Source organism: Chelon labrosus, assembly GCF_963514085.1.
Source record: "Chelon labrosus genome assembly, chromosome: 1".
Classification (NCBI taxonomy): domain Eukaryota; kingdom Metazoa; phylum Chordata; class Actinopteri; order Mugiliformes; family Mugilidae; genus Chelon; species Chelon labrosus.
Window position 1 is genome coordinate 26,518,666 of NC_140337.1, and position 13,675 is coordinate 26,532,340.

The following is a 13,675-nucleotide window of genomic DNA, read 5'->3' on the forward strand; positions in this document are numbered from 1 at the left end:
GTTGGAGAGTCAGCAGCTTTGTGTTAATTATCTTATAGCTCCACCATCTGGTCAAGTGGTGTCATTTCAGTTTGTAGCCAGAAAAAAAAGACTGCAGCATTTAACACTACTACTACTACTACTACTACTACTACTACTAATAATAATAATAATAATAATAATTAGTTCTAGCACTATTCTTTATATTTCTGAAGGAATTCTTCCTCTTGTATCTCACAACTATTTAATTAATTAGTTTCAAAAACTTATATGAAACTCTGCATTATCTTCTCATACTGTAATGTGTTTCCAGAGTCAGTGAATATATTTTTATTTCATGACAGTAACAGACTGAACTGAATCTTTCTAATAAATAAGTTATTATCCATGATTAGTAGAATATTGGTTCAAACGTCCCTTTAAATCAGAGGTCCTCATTTAGCAGGTCATGGACCAGTACCAGACAACAAACCATTTACTACTGGACCATGAGGAGACAATATGATCCTGCAAACTCCCTGAATAATGAACACATCATTGTAGGTTATCTGTGCTGCAGACTCACTGAACTTCTCGTGTCCTCTCACCACCATTTGTTGTAAGACTGCCCAGGACTGAAAGTGAGACTTGATCACACAAAGAAAACTACACTGGTGAGATTATAAGAACTGGTTGAACCGTTGGCAGCAGAAACTTTGCCTTTGCTGATCAGAGCAACTGAAGAACAACTTGATTTCTCTGTAACCGAGCAGTTAAAGACAAACAAGAGCAACAGGAGCACAATTCATACCTGCTAAAATATGATACACTTTAAATACGGAAAGAAATGTCATTGATGGTAAATGCTTCAGCTGGACGGAAGCTAGATGAAGCTGGTGGATGGAGCTTTAGATGAAGAAACATGACGAGTCACATCAGAAGAAGTGGAGCTGGTGACAGTTTAGAGTCTTTGGATTAAATATAAAGACAGACACACTTTTATGGAGGATGATGATTTTCATTCATTCATTTTATTTGGCACAGAAAAAACAATAAAAACACATCAACAATACAAAAAATACTTTAACAATACGTAATTAAAGAAGGTAAGAGCATAAAGGCATGCCAGGGAAACCCCAAAAACCCTCAAGGGGCTTGTATAGGAGGGTTCCTCAAAATGACCCCTTTTTATATGGCTCCTAACTTTTGAATGAAATCAATGAAAAGTTAAAATGAAAAACACATATGAGTTACATGAAATAATATTAAAGTGGCCATTCCCTCTCAGGGTTGCCACGTGTACAATAATGAGGACCGAGCGTAGACCACAAAATACTTCATGAAACCTATACGTGACACTGGAGGCTGTGAAGCAGGAAGCAAATCTTTCTTCAGCAACAGATCATTGTTCTTTCATACAGTAAAGACATCATTCTGAACGACAAACACACAACATCATGACACAATCACTCATCTAGAGACGGGGGTTGAAAGACTTCTGATTTTGTAAAGTCAACTAATATGTGCAGAAAGTCGAGTCAACTAGTCGATGACGTCACACATTAAAACACAGTAGAAAGTAATTCTTTGCAACAATGAAACCTATGTTCTTGACCTGAATACATATTGTAGGGTCTCATACAAAGCTATGGAGGCTTTTCTGCAGAGGAGGTCCTAGCCTATTTGGTGCCCTGGGCAAATTACCTTGATTGCTATGCCCACTTTATCATATCGTCTCCTCCTTCCTTCGGTCTCTGGTCCTAGACTCAACGTTGGTCTCTGAGTTTGAGGCTGATCAACAGCTGCTGGAAAGAACATCAAGATATTAGTTTTCTCTTGACTAACAGCATGTTCTTCTTTAGAACCAAGCTAAAAAAAAAAAAAAACAATTCAAGTTTACGATTCAAAAAGATTTCAAAGAGCTTCTAAAGAGAACAACTCACATTCACAGACATCTTGGCAGGTTCTTCAGTTTCATGAGCGTTCATCGAAGCTAAACGTCTTCTCAGATTATGCAGAATAGCAGTGTCTTGTCTTGTCTTTGATCTCGTACAACTGACAAGAATTCTTGGACATGGGATTATACAACTCAATAAATCACTTACTTAGTTTGTACCCTACTGATGGTTCTGTTTTGCACCTTCTACTATTTGCACATCTGTTCTGGTGCCGTACTGCATTTGGTTGTGTATTTATCTGTATTAGATGCAATGACAATTAGCTAAATCTAATCTAATCCAATAAACGAGCGTTTGAGCAAACTGCTCTGTAATTCTGTTGTAACGTGTTCCAGGTTATGACGCAGTATTTGAACATTTTCCCGTCAAAGTTGTCATCTCAGTACAGAACTCAACCTTGGACCTGCTCATCCCTTTCTTTCAATACTTCACTTCAGGAACTTGATATAACGATGATCCGGCTCTGGATCTGTGTTACTGACCAGAAACAACAGGGAGTGCAGATGGAGAACAGAAACAAATCTAAACACGCAAAAATATTCCAAGACGTACGTTCTCGTTGTTGGTCTCCACAACAGGATTGTTTGATCTCCAATACCAAGAGGAGGACCATCACAGCATCAACACTGTAACTGATTCAGCAGATGAAAGAAAAAGGAAATGAGACATAAATACTGCAAATATTCTTTCTCTAAAAATTCTTTATGACAATTATTAATTTGACAGTCAGACATCTGAAATTACTTCATTTGGCCAGATGGTGGAGCTATTTAAAAACAAAGTTATGTGATCAAGTTAAACTGAGACCTGTAGAGGTTTTACATCTTAATATGATGAAGCAATATCATGGACCTTAATCAGTATGTGTGTGTGTGTGTGTGTGTGTGTGTGTGTGTGTGTGTGTGTTTAAATAAATAAATAAATTAAACCACCTGTTTCCAATATTTTAACAAATGGTACAAAAAAGCACTTAAAATTAATTCCACCTTAAGTGGAGACTAAATGCTGCTTACACTTTGATTAATAAGTGGTAATAAGTGTTATATGTATTATGTGTGTAATATATAAATTGCATTTTTTTTTGACAAAACAAAGCTAATAAAATCTTTTTTTTAGTTTATCACAGAACTTGACATCTAACACTCACACATTTAGAATTCAGTAATAAAATAAGAACATCAGACTTCACTTCAGCAATGACTGAAGTGATTTTAGACATGAAAGCGTAGTGCTTACCTGGTTCAGTGCATTCACATTAATAGACAACATCAATAAGTAATAGACTAACACTAACAAAGGTTTGAATACATAATAGTTTGTGCATTTGCAACACAATTATCTAGACTCATTTATACAGAGCTAATTTACATTTGTGTCCTGATCTAAAGGCCTTACTTAAGGCAGATAGAGTGAACTTGCAAAGTACACGTGGAAGTCAACAGATAAAGTTGGCAAGTAGCGCTGGAGTCCCTTCATCAGTCGTTCCTTCTATAGCCAGCTGTTGCAATAATTTAAGGAAAATTGAAAAAGGGAACAATTAGTTGGATTTTTAAATGTTAGCATTGCTATACATAACTTAAGTACTTAAAAACAATCCAATTGCTCATTTCTGCCTTTCAGAGAATAATGCCACCGATTTATCATTGCACAACATTTTCAAAATTGTTACTACTTCCCCGTTGTACAAACGTACCTGCAAGTATCAGACATCGACATAGAGGAGTAATGAGAGGTTTTAGAAGTAAAAGTATCATAATGATCAGAGCTATAATTGCCAGAATCTGATTAAATGTGGTCGGCTCGCAGCGTCTATCTCGCTTCTGCTTTGCACTTTCTCTTCTCTGTTGGGGACCTGCATGAAAACATACATACCACATCAGGCTCATAAAGGCAGTAAAGGTGGAACATTTTAGCTTGCTTGCTACAGCTAGCATTTGCTGTTTGTCAGAGTATCATCATGCCACAACTTGAAACTGCAAACAAATAAATAAATAAAATAATTAAATTGAAACTAATTGTTTGAAAGCTTGAAAAATAATAAAAATGAGTTTTGCAATGCAGTACATCATCTGCAAAGGATCTTGCATAAAGACTTAAAAACTAATTGATTATTTACGATTTGGTGAATTTGAGCTTTGTGTCAATGTTCTTACCAGTGACGTTGAGTCCACATCTGCCACAGCTGGAGCCATAATCTGTCTTCACTTCACACTGGTACAGACCAGAGTCATCAGTCCTGAGTCTGGACACATGGAGTCTGATTCGTCCTTCTCTGAGGACATCTTTGTCTACCTGGACTCGTCCTGAAAACTCTTCATCCTGAGACTCTGACACCTCAACACCTTCATGTACATGATACAGAACCAACTCCTTCTGATTGGTGAACAAGCTACAGAAGATAAAGAGATATTTGTAGGAAGAGTCAGGTTTGGTGGTGAAGGTCCACTCCAGGGTGATGTTGTGGTTCTCCTCTGCCTGATAGGAGCTCTGTGTCACATTCACTTCAAATGTTGCTGCTGAGGAGACAGAGAGAGAAAGAGAGGAGCAGACACACTGAGAACTGGAACATGGGAGTCTTTCAACTCCATCATTGAAGACTGAGAATTGATTTGGACTTCATCAAGTCAATTTCTAAACTGACCACAGACACATGAGTTGAGGATGATGAGCAGCAGGATCCTGCAGATCATCTTCTCCCTGTGAGAGGAGACAGAGGTGAAGAGTCATGAACACATGAGGTCAAAGGTCACTCTCTGCAGATGCAACAAGGACAATCTACAGTCTGACCTCATTCAGTCGTTCCAACATCTGATCCAAGTAGAACAATCAGAGCTCATAACCTCCATGGCAGAAGTTATTAATCACACAGTGTGAAATCGTTTGTAAATAGAACATAACTGCTCAGTTACCAACACAACCCCACACTACCTTATCACACCCAGCAGAGACTCTGGCATCCGTCCAGACACCTTATCTGTCACAACATGCTGCAGAAAGTTTCTCTTCCGCTGCTGCTTCCTCCCTGAGTGGTGAGGTCGTTTAGTTTAACTTCAACCAAACAGTTACTGTTACTGCTCACAGAGCTGCCAACTCTCACGCTTTCACCGTGTGACACACGGTTTTGTCTGTTTTCACACGCACTCACGCCACACATCCAATTTCTCACGCAAACAAAAAAAAAAAAAAAAAATCCGATCTTGGTCCGAGACTCTTCCGTTCCTTTTCAAACTCCACGACGGTAGATGGCGCTGTTGAGCGCCCCTGAACCTTTGCGCTGCGCTACACCTGCAGTGCACCCCTTCTATGCCTGCACCCCGAAGTAGACAGAAGAAGAGATATAGAGACCGCTAAGACAGCAGGAGAAACCAGAAACTACTTTGAGAAGTCTGATAAAGAAGAGAATCTGAGCTGAGACTAGGCCAGTATAACCATGCACACAGATCATAGACAAGGACTTTACCCAGCTTCTGATCTGCATCTGATACTGATTATGCCTCATTTTAGCTATTTTTGTAATGCATTCATCTGTTTTATTGCTTGAAAAAGTTGTACTGTTTAAGCACTTTATTTGTTGCACTTTATTTGTTGCACTTTATTTGTCTCTGATGGACCATGTGGTGGGAGACTTTGAATGAAGAATAATGTCCCTCCCTAACTAATCTTGTGTCGTTTTTGGCTGAACATAAATCATTAAGTGCTGTTAAGAATACAATTATTCACAACATAGGTTAGGGTTTAGTTAAGAATTAGTTTAATACCATTTTAATTAAAATATTAATCAACCTACCTAGGTCAAATCTTAAACACTGATCTGTGAATAAGGCTTTATTGTCATTTAGGCACACCGATAGTTTTCTGGTTGAATGTTCAGCTCAAGTCTACAGACTAAGACCTACAAGTCATGATGCCGAACATGAATCAGAATAAGTTCAGGTATTGCACATCTTTAGCAGATCGCCCAAAAATGCACTAGAATGCTGGAAACCACATCTACTTAATCCAAAATCTCCTGGGGGTGGACCTTCAGCTATGTCTGCTTCACAGAATGTAACCAATATTGTCCATCTTCAGTGGGCTGCCCCTATCAACAGCTTTGGACCTCCCCACAAACCACCAGAATGCAGGGTACAACATGGGTACAACATCAAATTAATTCCAATTATCTTATATCTGAGCCACCAATTTGTGTGACTTCGTGCACGGCATAATTTTGGTCACCCACGACAAAATCTCACTCCAAGGTTTTTTGAAAAGTTGGCAGGTATGGCTCAAGTCCAGAACAATCACATGTGGTATTTACTAGGTAAAGGTATGAAGTACAGACTGCTCCACCAATGAGGTTTTGAATACTGACATGATAATAATCTCTTAGATTTCCTTCATTTAAATAAATAATAGAAAGCACCTTCATATATCAATAAATCTCTTTGAATCTACTTGAAGTTAAATGAGAACACAGCTTCTTTCATTCATGAGTCATTGATTCTATCAGATTCAAACATCCAGAGTTCATGAGTTAAATCAAACTGCTGAGAATATTTGACTGGTCTCTGAAACACAATCCCTCCAGACTCCTCCATTCACACTGTGATTCTACACAGACACAAACACCAACAATGATCACAACCATCATTTTAGGAGGTGACACTTCTGATACAACAAATGTCTGTTGTGAGCAGTTCAGAGTAGAAAGAGGAGGAGCAGTGGACCCAAAGACCCACGACGACTCCACCATCTCCTCTGGTTTATTAACTAAGGTAACTACTCTACACTTAAAGACAACACATCTGTATCATGCATCATCAAGTGCTGAGGGAACTTTGTCAATCAGCAAATATCAGTAGAATGATTTTATACACCCAGACCCATACTGGTAGAAAGCAGCTCCTGAATGCATCCAAGCAGGAAGCTCCTTTAGTCTGTTGGTGCATTAAAACACCTTCCTGGACATAAAGCTAAATGAATGTAACAATAGGAACTTGTGAGTTCTGATCTGAAAGAGGATTTCAAGTCCTTCTTACTGCAACAAGAAAAACTCATCTGTCCAACAACCTTCTCTGCATTGTTGTTTCAGTTCATGTTTTCCACAGAGTGGAACAATGACTTTGACTTGTTCCAGCAAAACAAATGTAGCTTTGGAACTGAGACACTTCTGGTTTTCCTGCTTGGAAACTAACTTTCACACGTACCTTGACAGTGTGTTCAGCTCCTCTTGACTCGTCTGGTGATTTCTTCTTTCAGTCTACATTCTTTCTGCTCTGGATAGACGATGAAAACTATCACGACACCTCGTCTAAACCCACAGTGAACACAAAACATCCAGTTTACTCAATAAAATAAAAACAGACTCACCAAAAGAAGAAAGACATAAAAACAGTTAAGGACAAACTGCTGTTGTCTCCACCATGTTACAGCCTCACATTCCTCTGCTTGACTGCTCCACATGTGAGTGCAATTTGTTTTGATATAGACATGTTCGGGCATGGAAGTATTAATCTGGCTGGCAGCCAGTGTGAGACCCTCTAGAGTCAACAGTGTGATAAGCAAATGTGTTTCACGCTGTTGACTCTAGAGTGTCTCACACTAGCTGCCAGCCAGAGAGAATGACAACCTGACAACACTTAACAAGCGTTGTAGGTGGAATTCTTTCCTACTCTTGCTCGATGTACAGCTTCAGTTACTCAACTGTTCGGGGTCTTCATTGTTGTATGTTACTCTTCATAATCCACCACACATTTTCAATGGAGGACAGGTCTGGACTGCAGGCAGACCCGTCAAGTACTCCCACTCTTATACTATGAAGCCACACAGTTGGAAGACATTCAGGATGTGTCTGGACATCGTCTCCCTGAAATAAACTAAAGACGTTGATTGGATGGCAGCATATGTTGCTCCAAAGCCTGGATGTATTTTTGAGCATTAATGCTGTCTTCACAGATGCCATGGGCACCAACACCCCGTCATATCAGCACAGTTGCTGCCTCCAAACTTTACACTGGCAACAATCTGGACTGTTCTTTTCCTCTTTAACACAAAGGACACATTTTCCACTTTGTGTCCATCCATTTCAGATGAGCTCGAATCCAGAGAATCCGGCTGTGTTTCTGGGTGCTGTTAATTTATGTTGGGCACCACATTGTTACCGAGCCCACCACTGCAAATGATCACGATCCACCAGAACCCCCTGGCACCAATTCCCGAACTCTCAAGTAGAAGAAACAATCCCAACAAGTGAGTATAGAAGGAAGGAGAAGGACCCTGGCAGGAAAAATAACATTATGTAGCCAAAGATAAAAGACTGAGACCTGGAGAAAGTTGACACTGGCACTCATCCTTGAGAACTCTCTAAAAGGCAAAGTGGAAAATAAAGTGAACATGTTCATCGAGTTCATCTACAATTAATGCCTTGACAAGTTCATTAAAAAAAAAAAGGAAATTGTTGCTGCAAAGTCAGAAGATGTGTTTAAAGGAGCTCCAGTGAAACTGGGCTTGTAATTCCTCCAGTTTGTATGTGAATATCCTCAAATTAAAGCTGAGAGTCTGCACTTTAATCCCAGATTAATTATAGAACTGTAACTTGAATATGTTCTGATCAACAGGTAAAACAACAGAAACAGTGTCCAAACACATATGGACATGAGTGGATTCATAAAAGTGGTGTTTTATCCCACGGGACTTGAACGCACCAGATCATTTCACATCTTCTAAATGTGGTTTGATCTCCCTGATAACATGTGATGAAGTCAAACTGTGGACAAAGTGAGTTGAGGAGCTTTAACCTCCACTACATCCCTGGTTAGCAGGATGAAGGCGCCCTCTTGTGGTCTTGTTTGCTGGCTGACATTTACATGAACCGGGAAGACTAACACTGGTCTGATCACATGGATGTCATCAGTGGAGCTGTCATGTATTTGTTGGAGAGGCAAGAAGAAGCAGGAGAAGATGCTTTATTAATGCTTTATTACAAGACTTGTTGTTTCCTGAAAGCTTATACAAAAAGACACTGCACCAAAAACTAGTTCATCATCCACAGAGCATCAATGGATTATACATTTACATGAATGACTGTAGACACCAAGATGAAGCTTAGAATTCCAACAAAGTCCTCTACTAGTGCTACATACAGTAGATTATGCCAGTGATCAAAGCTGATAAGAAAGAAGAACGTACAGTTCAGAGTGTATCCAGCTCTGCTTTAGTTTTCTTCCTCTATTCCTGCAGGTTTGAACATGAAACATGAACTGTGTCCCAGTTAATTCTCTCTACTAACACGACTAGATCAAGAACACTGAACAACAACACTGTAAATGGACACAGTTATTAAACGATGCAACACACAAAGAAGAGGAGCAGACTAATGAAAACATCTGGATGGAGCTTTAGAGAAACATGACGAGTAACATCAGAAGTGGTGGAGGTGGTAACAGTTTAGAGTCTTTGGACTAAATCTAAAGAGACTTTAGAAGAATCATTTACACTGGCATCAGTTATTAATGCTGAAATAAATCATTTAAACTCTGATTCAGAGTAACAGGAACATTATTTAACAATGAAAAACATAAATAAGTAAGTGACGTTGGAGGAGAAGAGTCTTGGAGTCTGATGGTTTTGTGTCTTAGGTTTTACACATTTTTGTGGTTTTCCTCTTTTCTTGGTTTCTGATAACAAACCAAAAGACAGACAGACAGTAGAGCTAATGCTGCCCCTGTTAAGGCTGCTACTGTTGTTAGTCCATCATTTAGTCTCCTTCTTCCTCCAGTCTCTGGTCCTGGACTCAACGTTGGACTCTGAGTTTGAGGCTGATCAGCAGCTGCTGGAAAGAACATCAAGAAATTAGTTGATTTTTCATGTCTCAAAAATCAGTCAGCATCTTTAAAAAGGACTTCTAGTAACTTCTACTTTATCAACTTACCAGTGACGTTGAGTCCACATCTGCCAGATCTGAAGCCATAATCTGTGTTCACGTCACACTGGTACAGACCAGAGTCATCAGTCCTGAGTCTGGACACATGAAGTCTGATTCGTCCTTCTCTGAGGACGTCTTTGTCTCCCTGGACTCGTCCTGAAAACTGTTCATCCTGAGACTCTGACGCCTCAACACCTTCATGGAGACGATACAGGACAGAGACTTTCTTATCAGTTATCATGTAACAGAGGATGTCAAGTGAAGTGAAAGACATGTCAGGTTTGGTGGTGAAGGTCCACTCCAGGGTGATGTCGTGGTTCTCCTCTGCCTGATGGGAGCTCTGTGTCACATTCACTTCAAATGTTGCTGCTGAGGAGACAGAGAGAGAAAGAGAGGAGCAGACACACTGAGAACTGGAACATGGGAGTCTTTCAACTCCATCATTGAAGACTGACAATTGATTTGGACTTCATCAAGTCAATTTCTAAACTGACCACAGACACATGAGTTGAGGATGATGAGCAGCAGGATCCTGCAGATCATCTTCTCCCTGTGAGAGGAGACAGAGGTGAAGAGTCATGAACACATGAGGTCAAAGGTCACTCTCTGCAGATACAACAAGGACTATCCACTGCTCTATCTTGTCACAAGGTGGCGCCACTTTCATGTGATACACTAAAGAGAAACCACAAGATTCACCTCACACCACTCCACTGTTACAGTTTTTGTCCGTTGCTTCAACACGTTTTGCAAAACTTGGCTCGGTGTTCCAAAACTCTTCACACAAGCAAAACAGACACAACACTGGGAAATAAAACATTCACATCTATGTCAAATTGAAACTCTGCTATCAAAACCTAATAATCCTTTGTCAAAATGTCACTCTGATGACAAAATGATACCCACTTGCATCATATGAATACACTGTCAGATCAGCAGCAACACACTAGTCTGCTTTATATAAAACACAGCAGTCTTTTGTTTTCACTGTTTTTATTCAGTTCCACAGACGGAAAGTTTTCACAACAACCAAAAAGTGAAATACTCAAAATCATTACATCACAGTAGTGTATTTTACAGTACAGTAAATTTAGTTAAAGCAAAAATAAAACAAAAATAAAACAAACAATATACTACTGTAAACACCGAAAAACACAATTCTGCACAAATGGGCTTTCGGATCCTGCCGTCTGTTTGCGTCCACCCCCATTAGGTCTTCTAGACATTCTGTAGAAAAATGCAACCACAAATTGTTATTGTTTGCTTCTTTTTTACAGTACTGAATATACTGTATTTTACTGTATTTACCATACACAGTACTGAAGCATCTCAACACATTATCAGGGCATTTTTCACAAAACTACCACTTTTGTTCGAAAAGGAGCATTAGCCACCCTGCAATACAGTACATGTGATACGGTAACGTCATATCGTACAGTACTGTAAATACTCTAGATACAGTCTGGGTAGAGTAGAGAGTTGAAGACATACCTGTTTTCCAGTCAGAATGTCCTCATTATGGATGAAACTGTGAAACGGCTTAGATTAGGGTGGACTCTCTGCCCAGCTTCCCTCATAGTCAGGCCATGGTTTATGACATGGTCCACCAAAGTTGCTCTTATGTCATCCGAAATAATGGTCCTTGCATGGCCTCTTCGACCACGTCCTCCTCTCTCTCTCTGTCTTCCTCTTCCTCTGCCTCTAGCTCTCCCTGCCTCCATGCTTGCAAAGTTCTCAAAATGGTTTAACTGAGGTCTTTTTGTATCTGGCTGATTGGTGTTCAGTTTTCTAAGTAAGTGTTTTCCTGTGTGTGTCGAAGTGCTTTCAATAAAGCAATGTGTGTTGTATTTTGAATAGATGTGTTTTCCCAATGGTACCCTGAGATTTTTGAACTAATTGTCTTATGTAGGAAATAGTGTGTAGTGTGCAGCAGCAAGTGTCTTGCAGAAAGGGGCAAGTGTGTTACAGAATTTCAACTAAAGTGCAAAGCAGCGCTTTTGTTTAAGGTATGGTTACACTTTGTTTAAGGTATAGTAACAACAACTTCAAGTTACGTTACTTTGGTTTAAGCAAGTGTCTATAGTGTTAAAGCAACTGGCAAAAACTGTAAGGGGGAACATTGTGTACTGCGGATGTTGTGGTTTGTACTCAGATTTATGGTTGAGTCTGTTTTCCTCTGTTTTTCACAACAAACAAAGACCTTGTCTCAAGCAGTCGACATACAACGACTCTGAAGTTCTTCACAGAGAAACAGACATTAAACTTCTGTGTTAGCTCGTGTCTCTTCCTCTATTCTGACGGTCACAGTCAACGGCAGTGTTACGTCCTCTTGGTGGAAATCGAGGGACTTAAGGATGGTAACAACAACAACCTCTGAGTATCAAGCAGATACAGTAGAGAGAAGAGAATCTGATTCACTTTCATCTAAATTGTAAATTTGCACGAAATAAATGTAACAATGAAACAGTATTACAAACCTGAAAGAATTAAAAAAAAAATCGCTTTACCAAATCTAAACAGGGCACCAGCTAATACTGGTAAAAGTCAACTGAAGAGCTGCCACGGTTCACCAACTGTCCTCAACGTCCTAACAACAGAGAAGCAAACAAATGCTTTTATTTCTGAAGGTACCAAATGATGAGAGTCCAGTCTGCAGTTTAAACAAACCAGTGAGCAGCATGGCCAGAACGTACTGGCAGTCATGTTTGCTGTGTGATACAAAAAGAGAGGAGGAAACACTTACTGTCATTCTCTGAATCTGAAAGAGATGTGATATTAAGTCCGTTTGTTTGGGTTCTTCTTTAACCAGAGTCGTATCTCATCAGTCTTGCTCCTCAAACAGCAAACTGTGAACTAAAGAGGAAGCAGCTGCTTGCTAACAGGAGACCTACGGTTAGCTGGACCAATGTTGAACGATGCTGATCATGTGATGTAACTTAACCTCTCTGAAGGATGGAACAAAAGAGAGAGTATTTCAGTTCCTCTTCCTGTGTGTCGCTGCAGAAAAGGATGTGGTCCTTCATTGTGTGGCATAAAAAGTTCAAGAGAGTGTACAAACTCAGATGAGTTTGGGGTTCAACACATCTTTGTCTGTGTTTCACAAGTGTTAAGATGACTTAGAGACATTAAGATGGGATGTGAAAAAGAAGTGTCTAACCTCAAATGTGACAAAGAACAACAAAAGCAAGGCAGAACTACAGAACAAAAAAATAACCTCAATGTAAGTTCTGCAGGAAGGAGGCTGCTTATGTTTGCATGTTGTCTTCAATACGATAACACTTTTTCTGCCCTGCAGCCTCTCCAGAACATCTGGAGATGACCACTTATGGTCAACGAGGCATCAGAGAGGTGAAGAGAGACAAAAAAGAGAAGAATTTTAACCGTAACAGTTCACTAATCAATGAATTACTTTAACTGTGGACGTCCATGGTCCAGCACCCCCTCTTTGGTCACAGGGTCTCTCTTGATGTGTGATTACTGGGCACAAATGTACATGTGTAGTCCATAGATGAGACCGGTCAATCATCAGTATATTGAAGTTTGTAACATCTGGGCAGCTCATTAACCAACCGGGTATTTGGTAAACTATCATTCTTGGCTACATAAGAACAATCAATAGGTTAAAAGAACAAAATCCAGATACAAGTATGATAATGGTGTAGAATGAGTAACCTGCGATACTCTTCAGGGTTAGCGAGAGTACCTACAAAGTTGGACAGTGGCTATGGGTCAAATTAGGAATTTGCCTTTTACCTTTTCTCAACTAATAGTACAGCATGTGCCTCTCATTGAGTTCAGGATAACAAATCTAGGCTCACCTCCCTTACTGTGAGAGAGTGAAATTCCCATTAGT

General features: G+C 39.7%; 3 protein-coding genes across 13 annotated transcripts in view; all 3 read right to left on the bottom strand.

Annotated features, from left to right (window-relative positions):
- LOC311505499 (tripartite motif-containing protein 16-like) overlaps positions 1–13,675 on the bottom strand; it is a 204,388-nt gene that overhangs the window by 23,172 nt on the left and 167,541 nt on the right. The gene's annotated exons all lie outside the window — the stretch shown is intronic.
- Positions 969–7,395, bottom strand: LOC311508422 (uncharacterized protein). Of its 9 annotated transcripts, none has more exons than XR_014699755.1 (6): positions 4,704–4,941; positions 4,558–4,613; positions 4,070–4,432; positions 3,312–3,768; positions 1,902–2,548; positions 969–1,760 (listed from the first exon to the last, which is right to left on the bottom strand). XR_014699755.1 is itself a non-coding variant. In XM_084573170.1 (5 exons), the coding sequence occupies exons 1-5, from the start codon at positions 4,706–4,708 to the stop codon at positions 3,392–3,394; spliced, it is 606 nt and encodes a 201-aa protein (XP_084429296.1). In that variant the 5' UTR covers positions 4,709–4,939; the 3' UTR covers positions 2,598–3,391. The 9 variants fall into 9 exon arrangements, 2 of the variants coding, with proteins under 2 accessions (XP_084429296.1, XP_084429295.1); XR_014699756.1 differs by having other exon boundaries at positions 969–1,763; XR_014699758.1 differs by having other exon boundaries at positions 969–2,548; positions 3,312–3,414; positions 3,610–3,768; positions 4,704–4,940.
- On the bottom strand, positions 8,820–12,690 carry LOC311508736 (uncharacterized protein). Of its 3 annotated transcripts, XM_084573671.1 has the most exons (4): positions 12,566–12,646; positions 10,317–10,372; positions 9,829–10,191; positions 8,820–9,726 (listed from the first exon to the last, which is right to left on the bottom strand). In XM_084573671.1, exons 2-4 carry the CDS (start codon positions 10,363–10,365, stop codon positions 9,539–9,541), a joined length of 600 nt encoding a protein of 199 aa, XP_084429797.1. In that variant the 5' UTR covers positions 10,366–10,372; positions 12,566–12,646; the 3' UTR covers positions 8,820–9,538. The 3 variants fall into 3 exon arrangements, 2 of the variants coding, with proteins under 2 accessions (XP_084429797.1, XP_084429798.1); XM_084573672.1 differs by lacking the exon at positions 12,566–12,646 and having other exon boundaries at positions 10,317–10,376; XR_014699769.1 differs by lacking the exons at positions 8,820–9,726; positions 9,829–10,191; positions 10,317–10,372 and adding an exon at positions 10,527–12,409 and having other exon boundaries at positions 12,566–12,690.

Bases quoted from the DNA above. Each gene is read 5' to 3' on its own strand.
- LOC311508422 (XM_084573169.1), bottom strand. The intron at 4,433-4,557 runs GTCAGTTTAGAA...CTGTCTCCTCAG, and splicing joins CCTCAACTCATGTGTCTGTG to CAGCAACATTTGAAGTGAAT. The intron at 3,769-4,069 runs GTAAGAACATTG...GTTTTCATGCAG, and splicing joins ATGTGGACTCAACGTCACTG to GTCCCCAACAGAGAAGAGAA.
- LOC311508736 (XM_084573671.1), bottom strand. From the start codon at position 10,365: ATGATCTGCAGGATCCTGCTGCTCATCATCCTCAACTCATGTGTCTGT. The intron at 10,192-10,316 runs GTCAGTTTAGAA...CTGTCTCCTCAG, and splicing joins CCTCAACTCATGTGTCTGTG to CAGCAACATTTGAAGTGAAT. The intron at 9,727-9,828 runs GTAAGTTGATAA...TCTTTCCAGCAG, and splicing joins ATGTGGACTCAACGTCACTG to CTGCTGATCAGCCTCAAACT.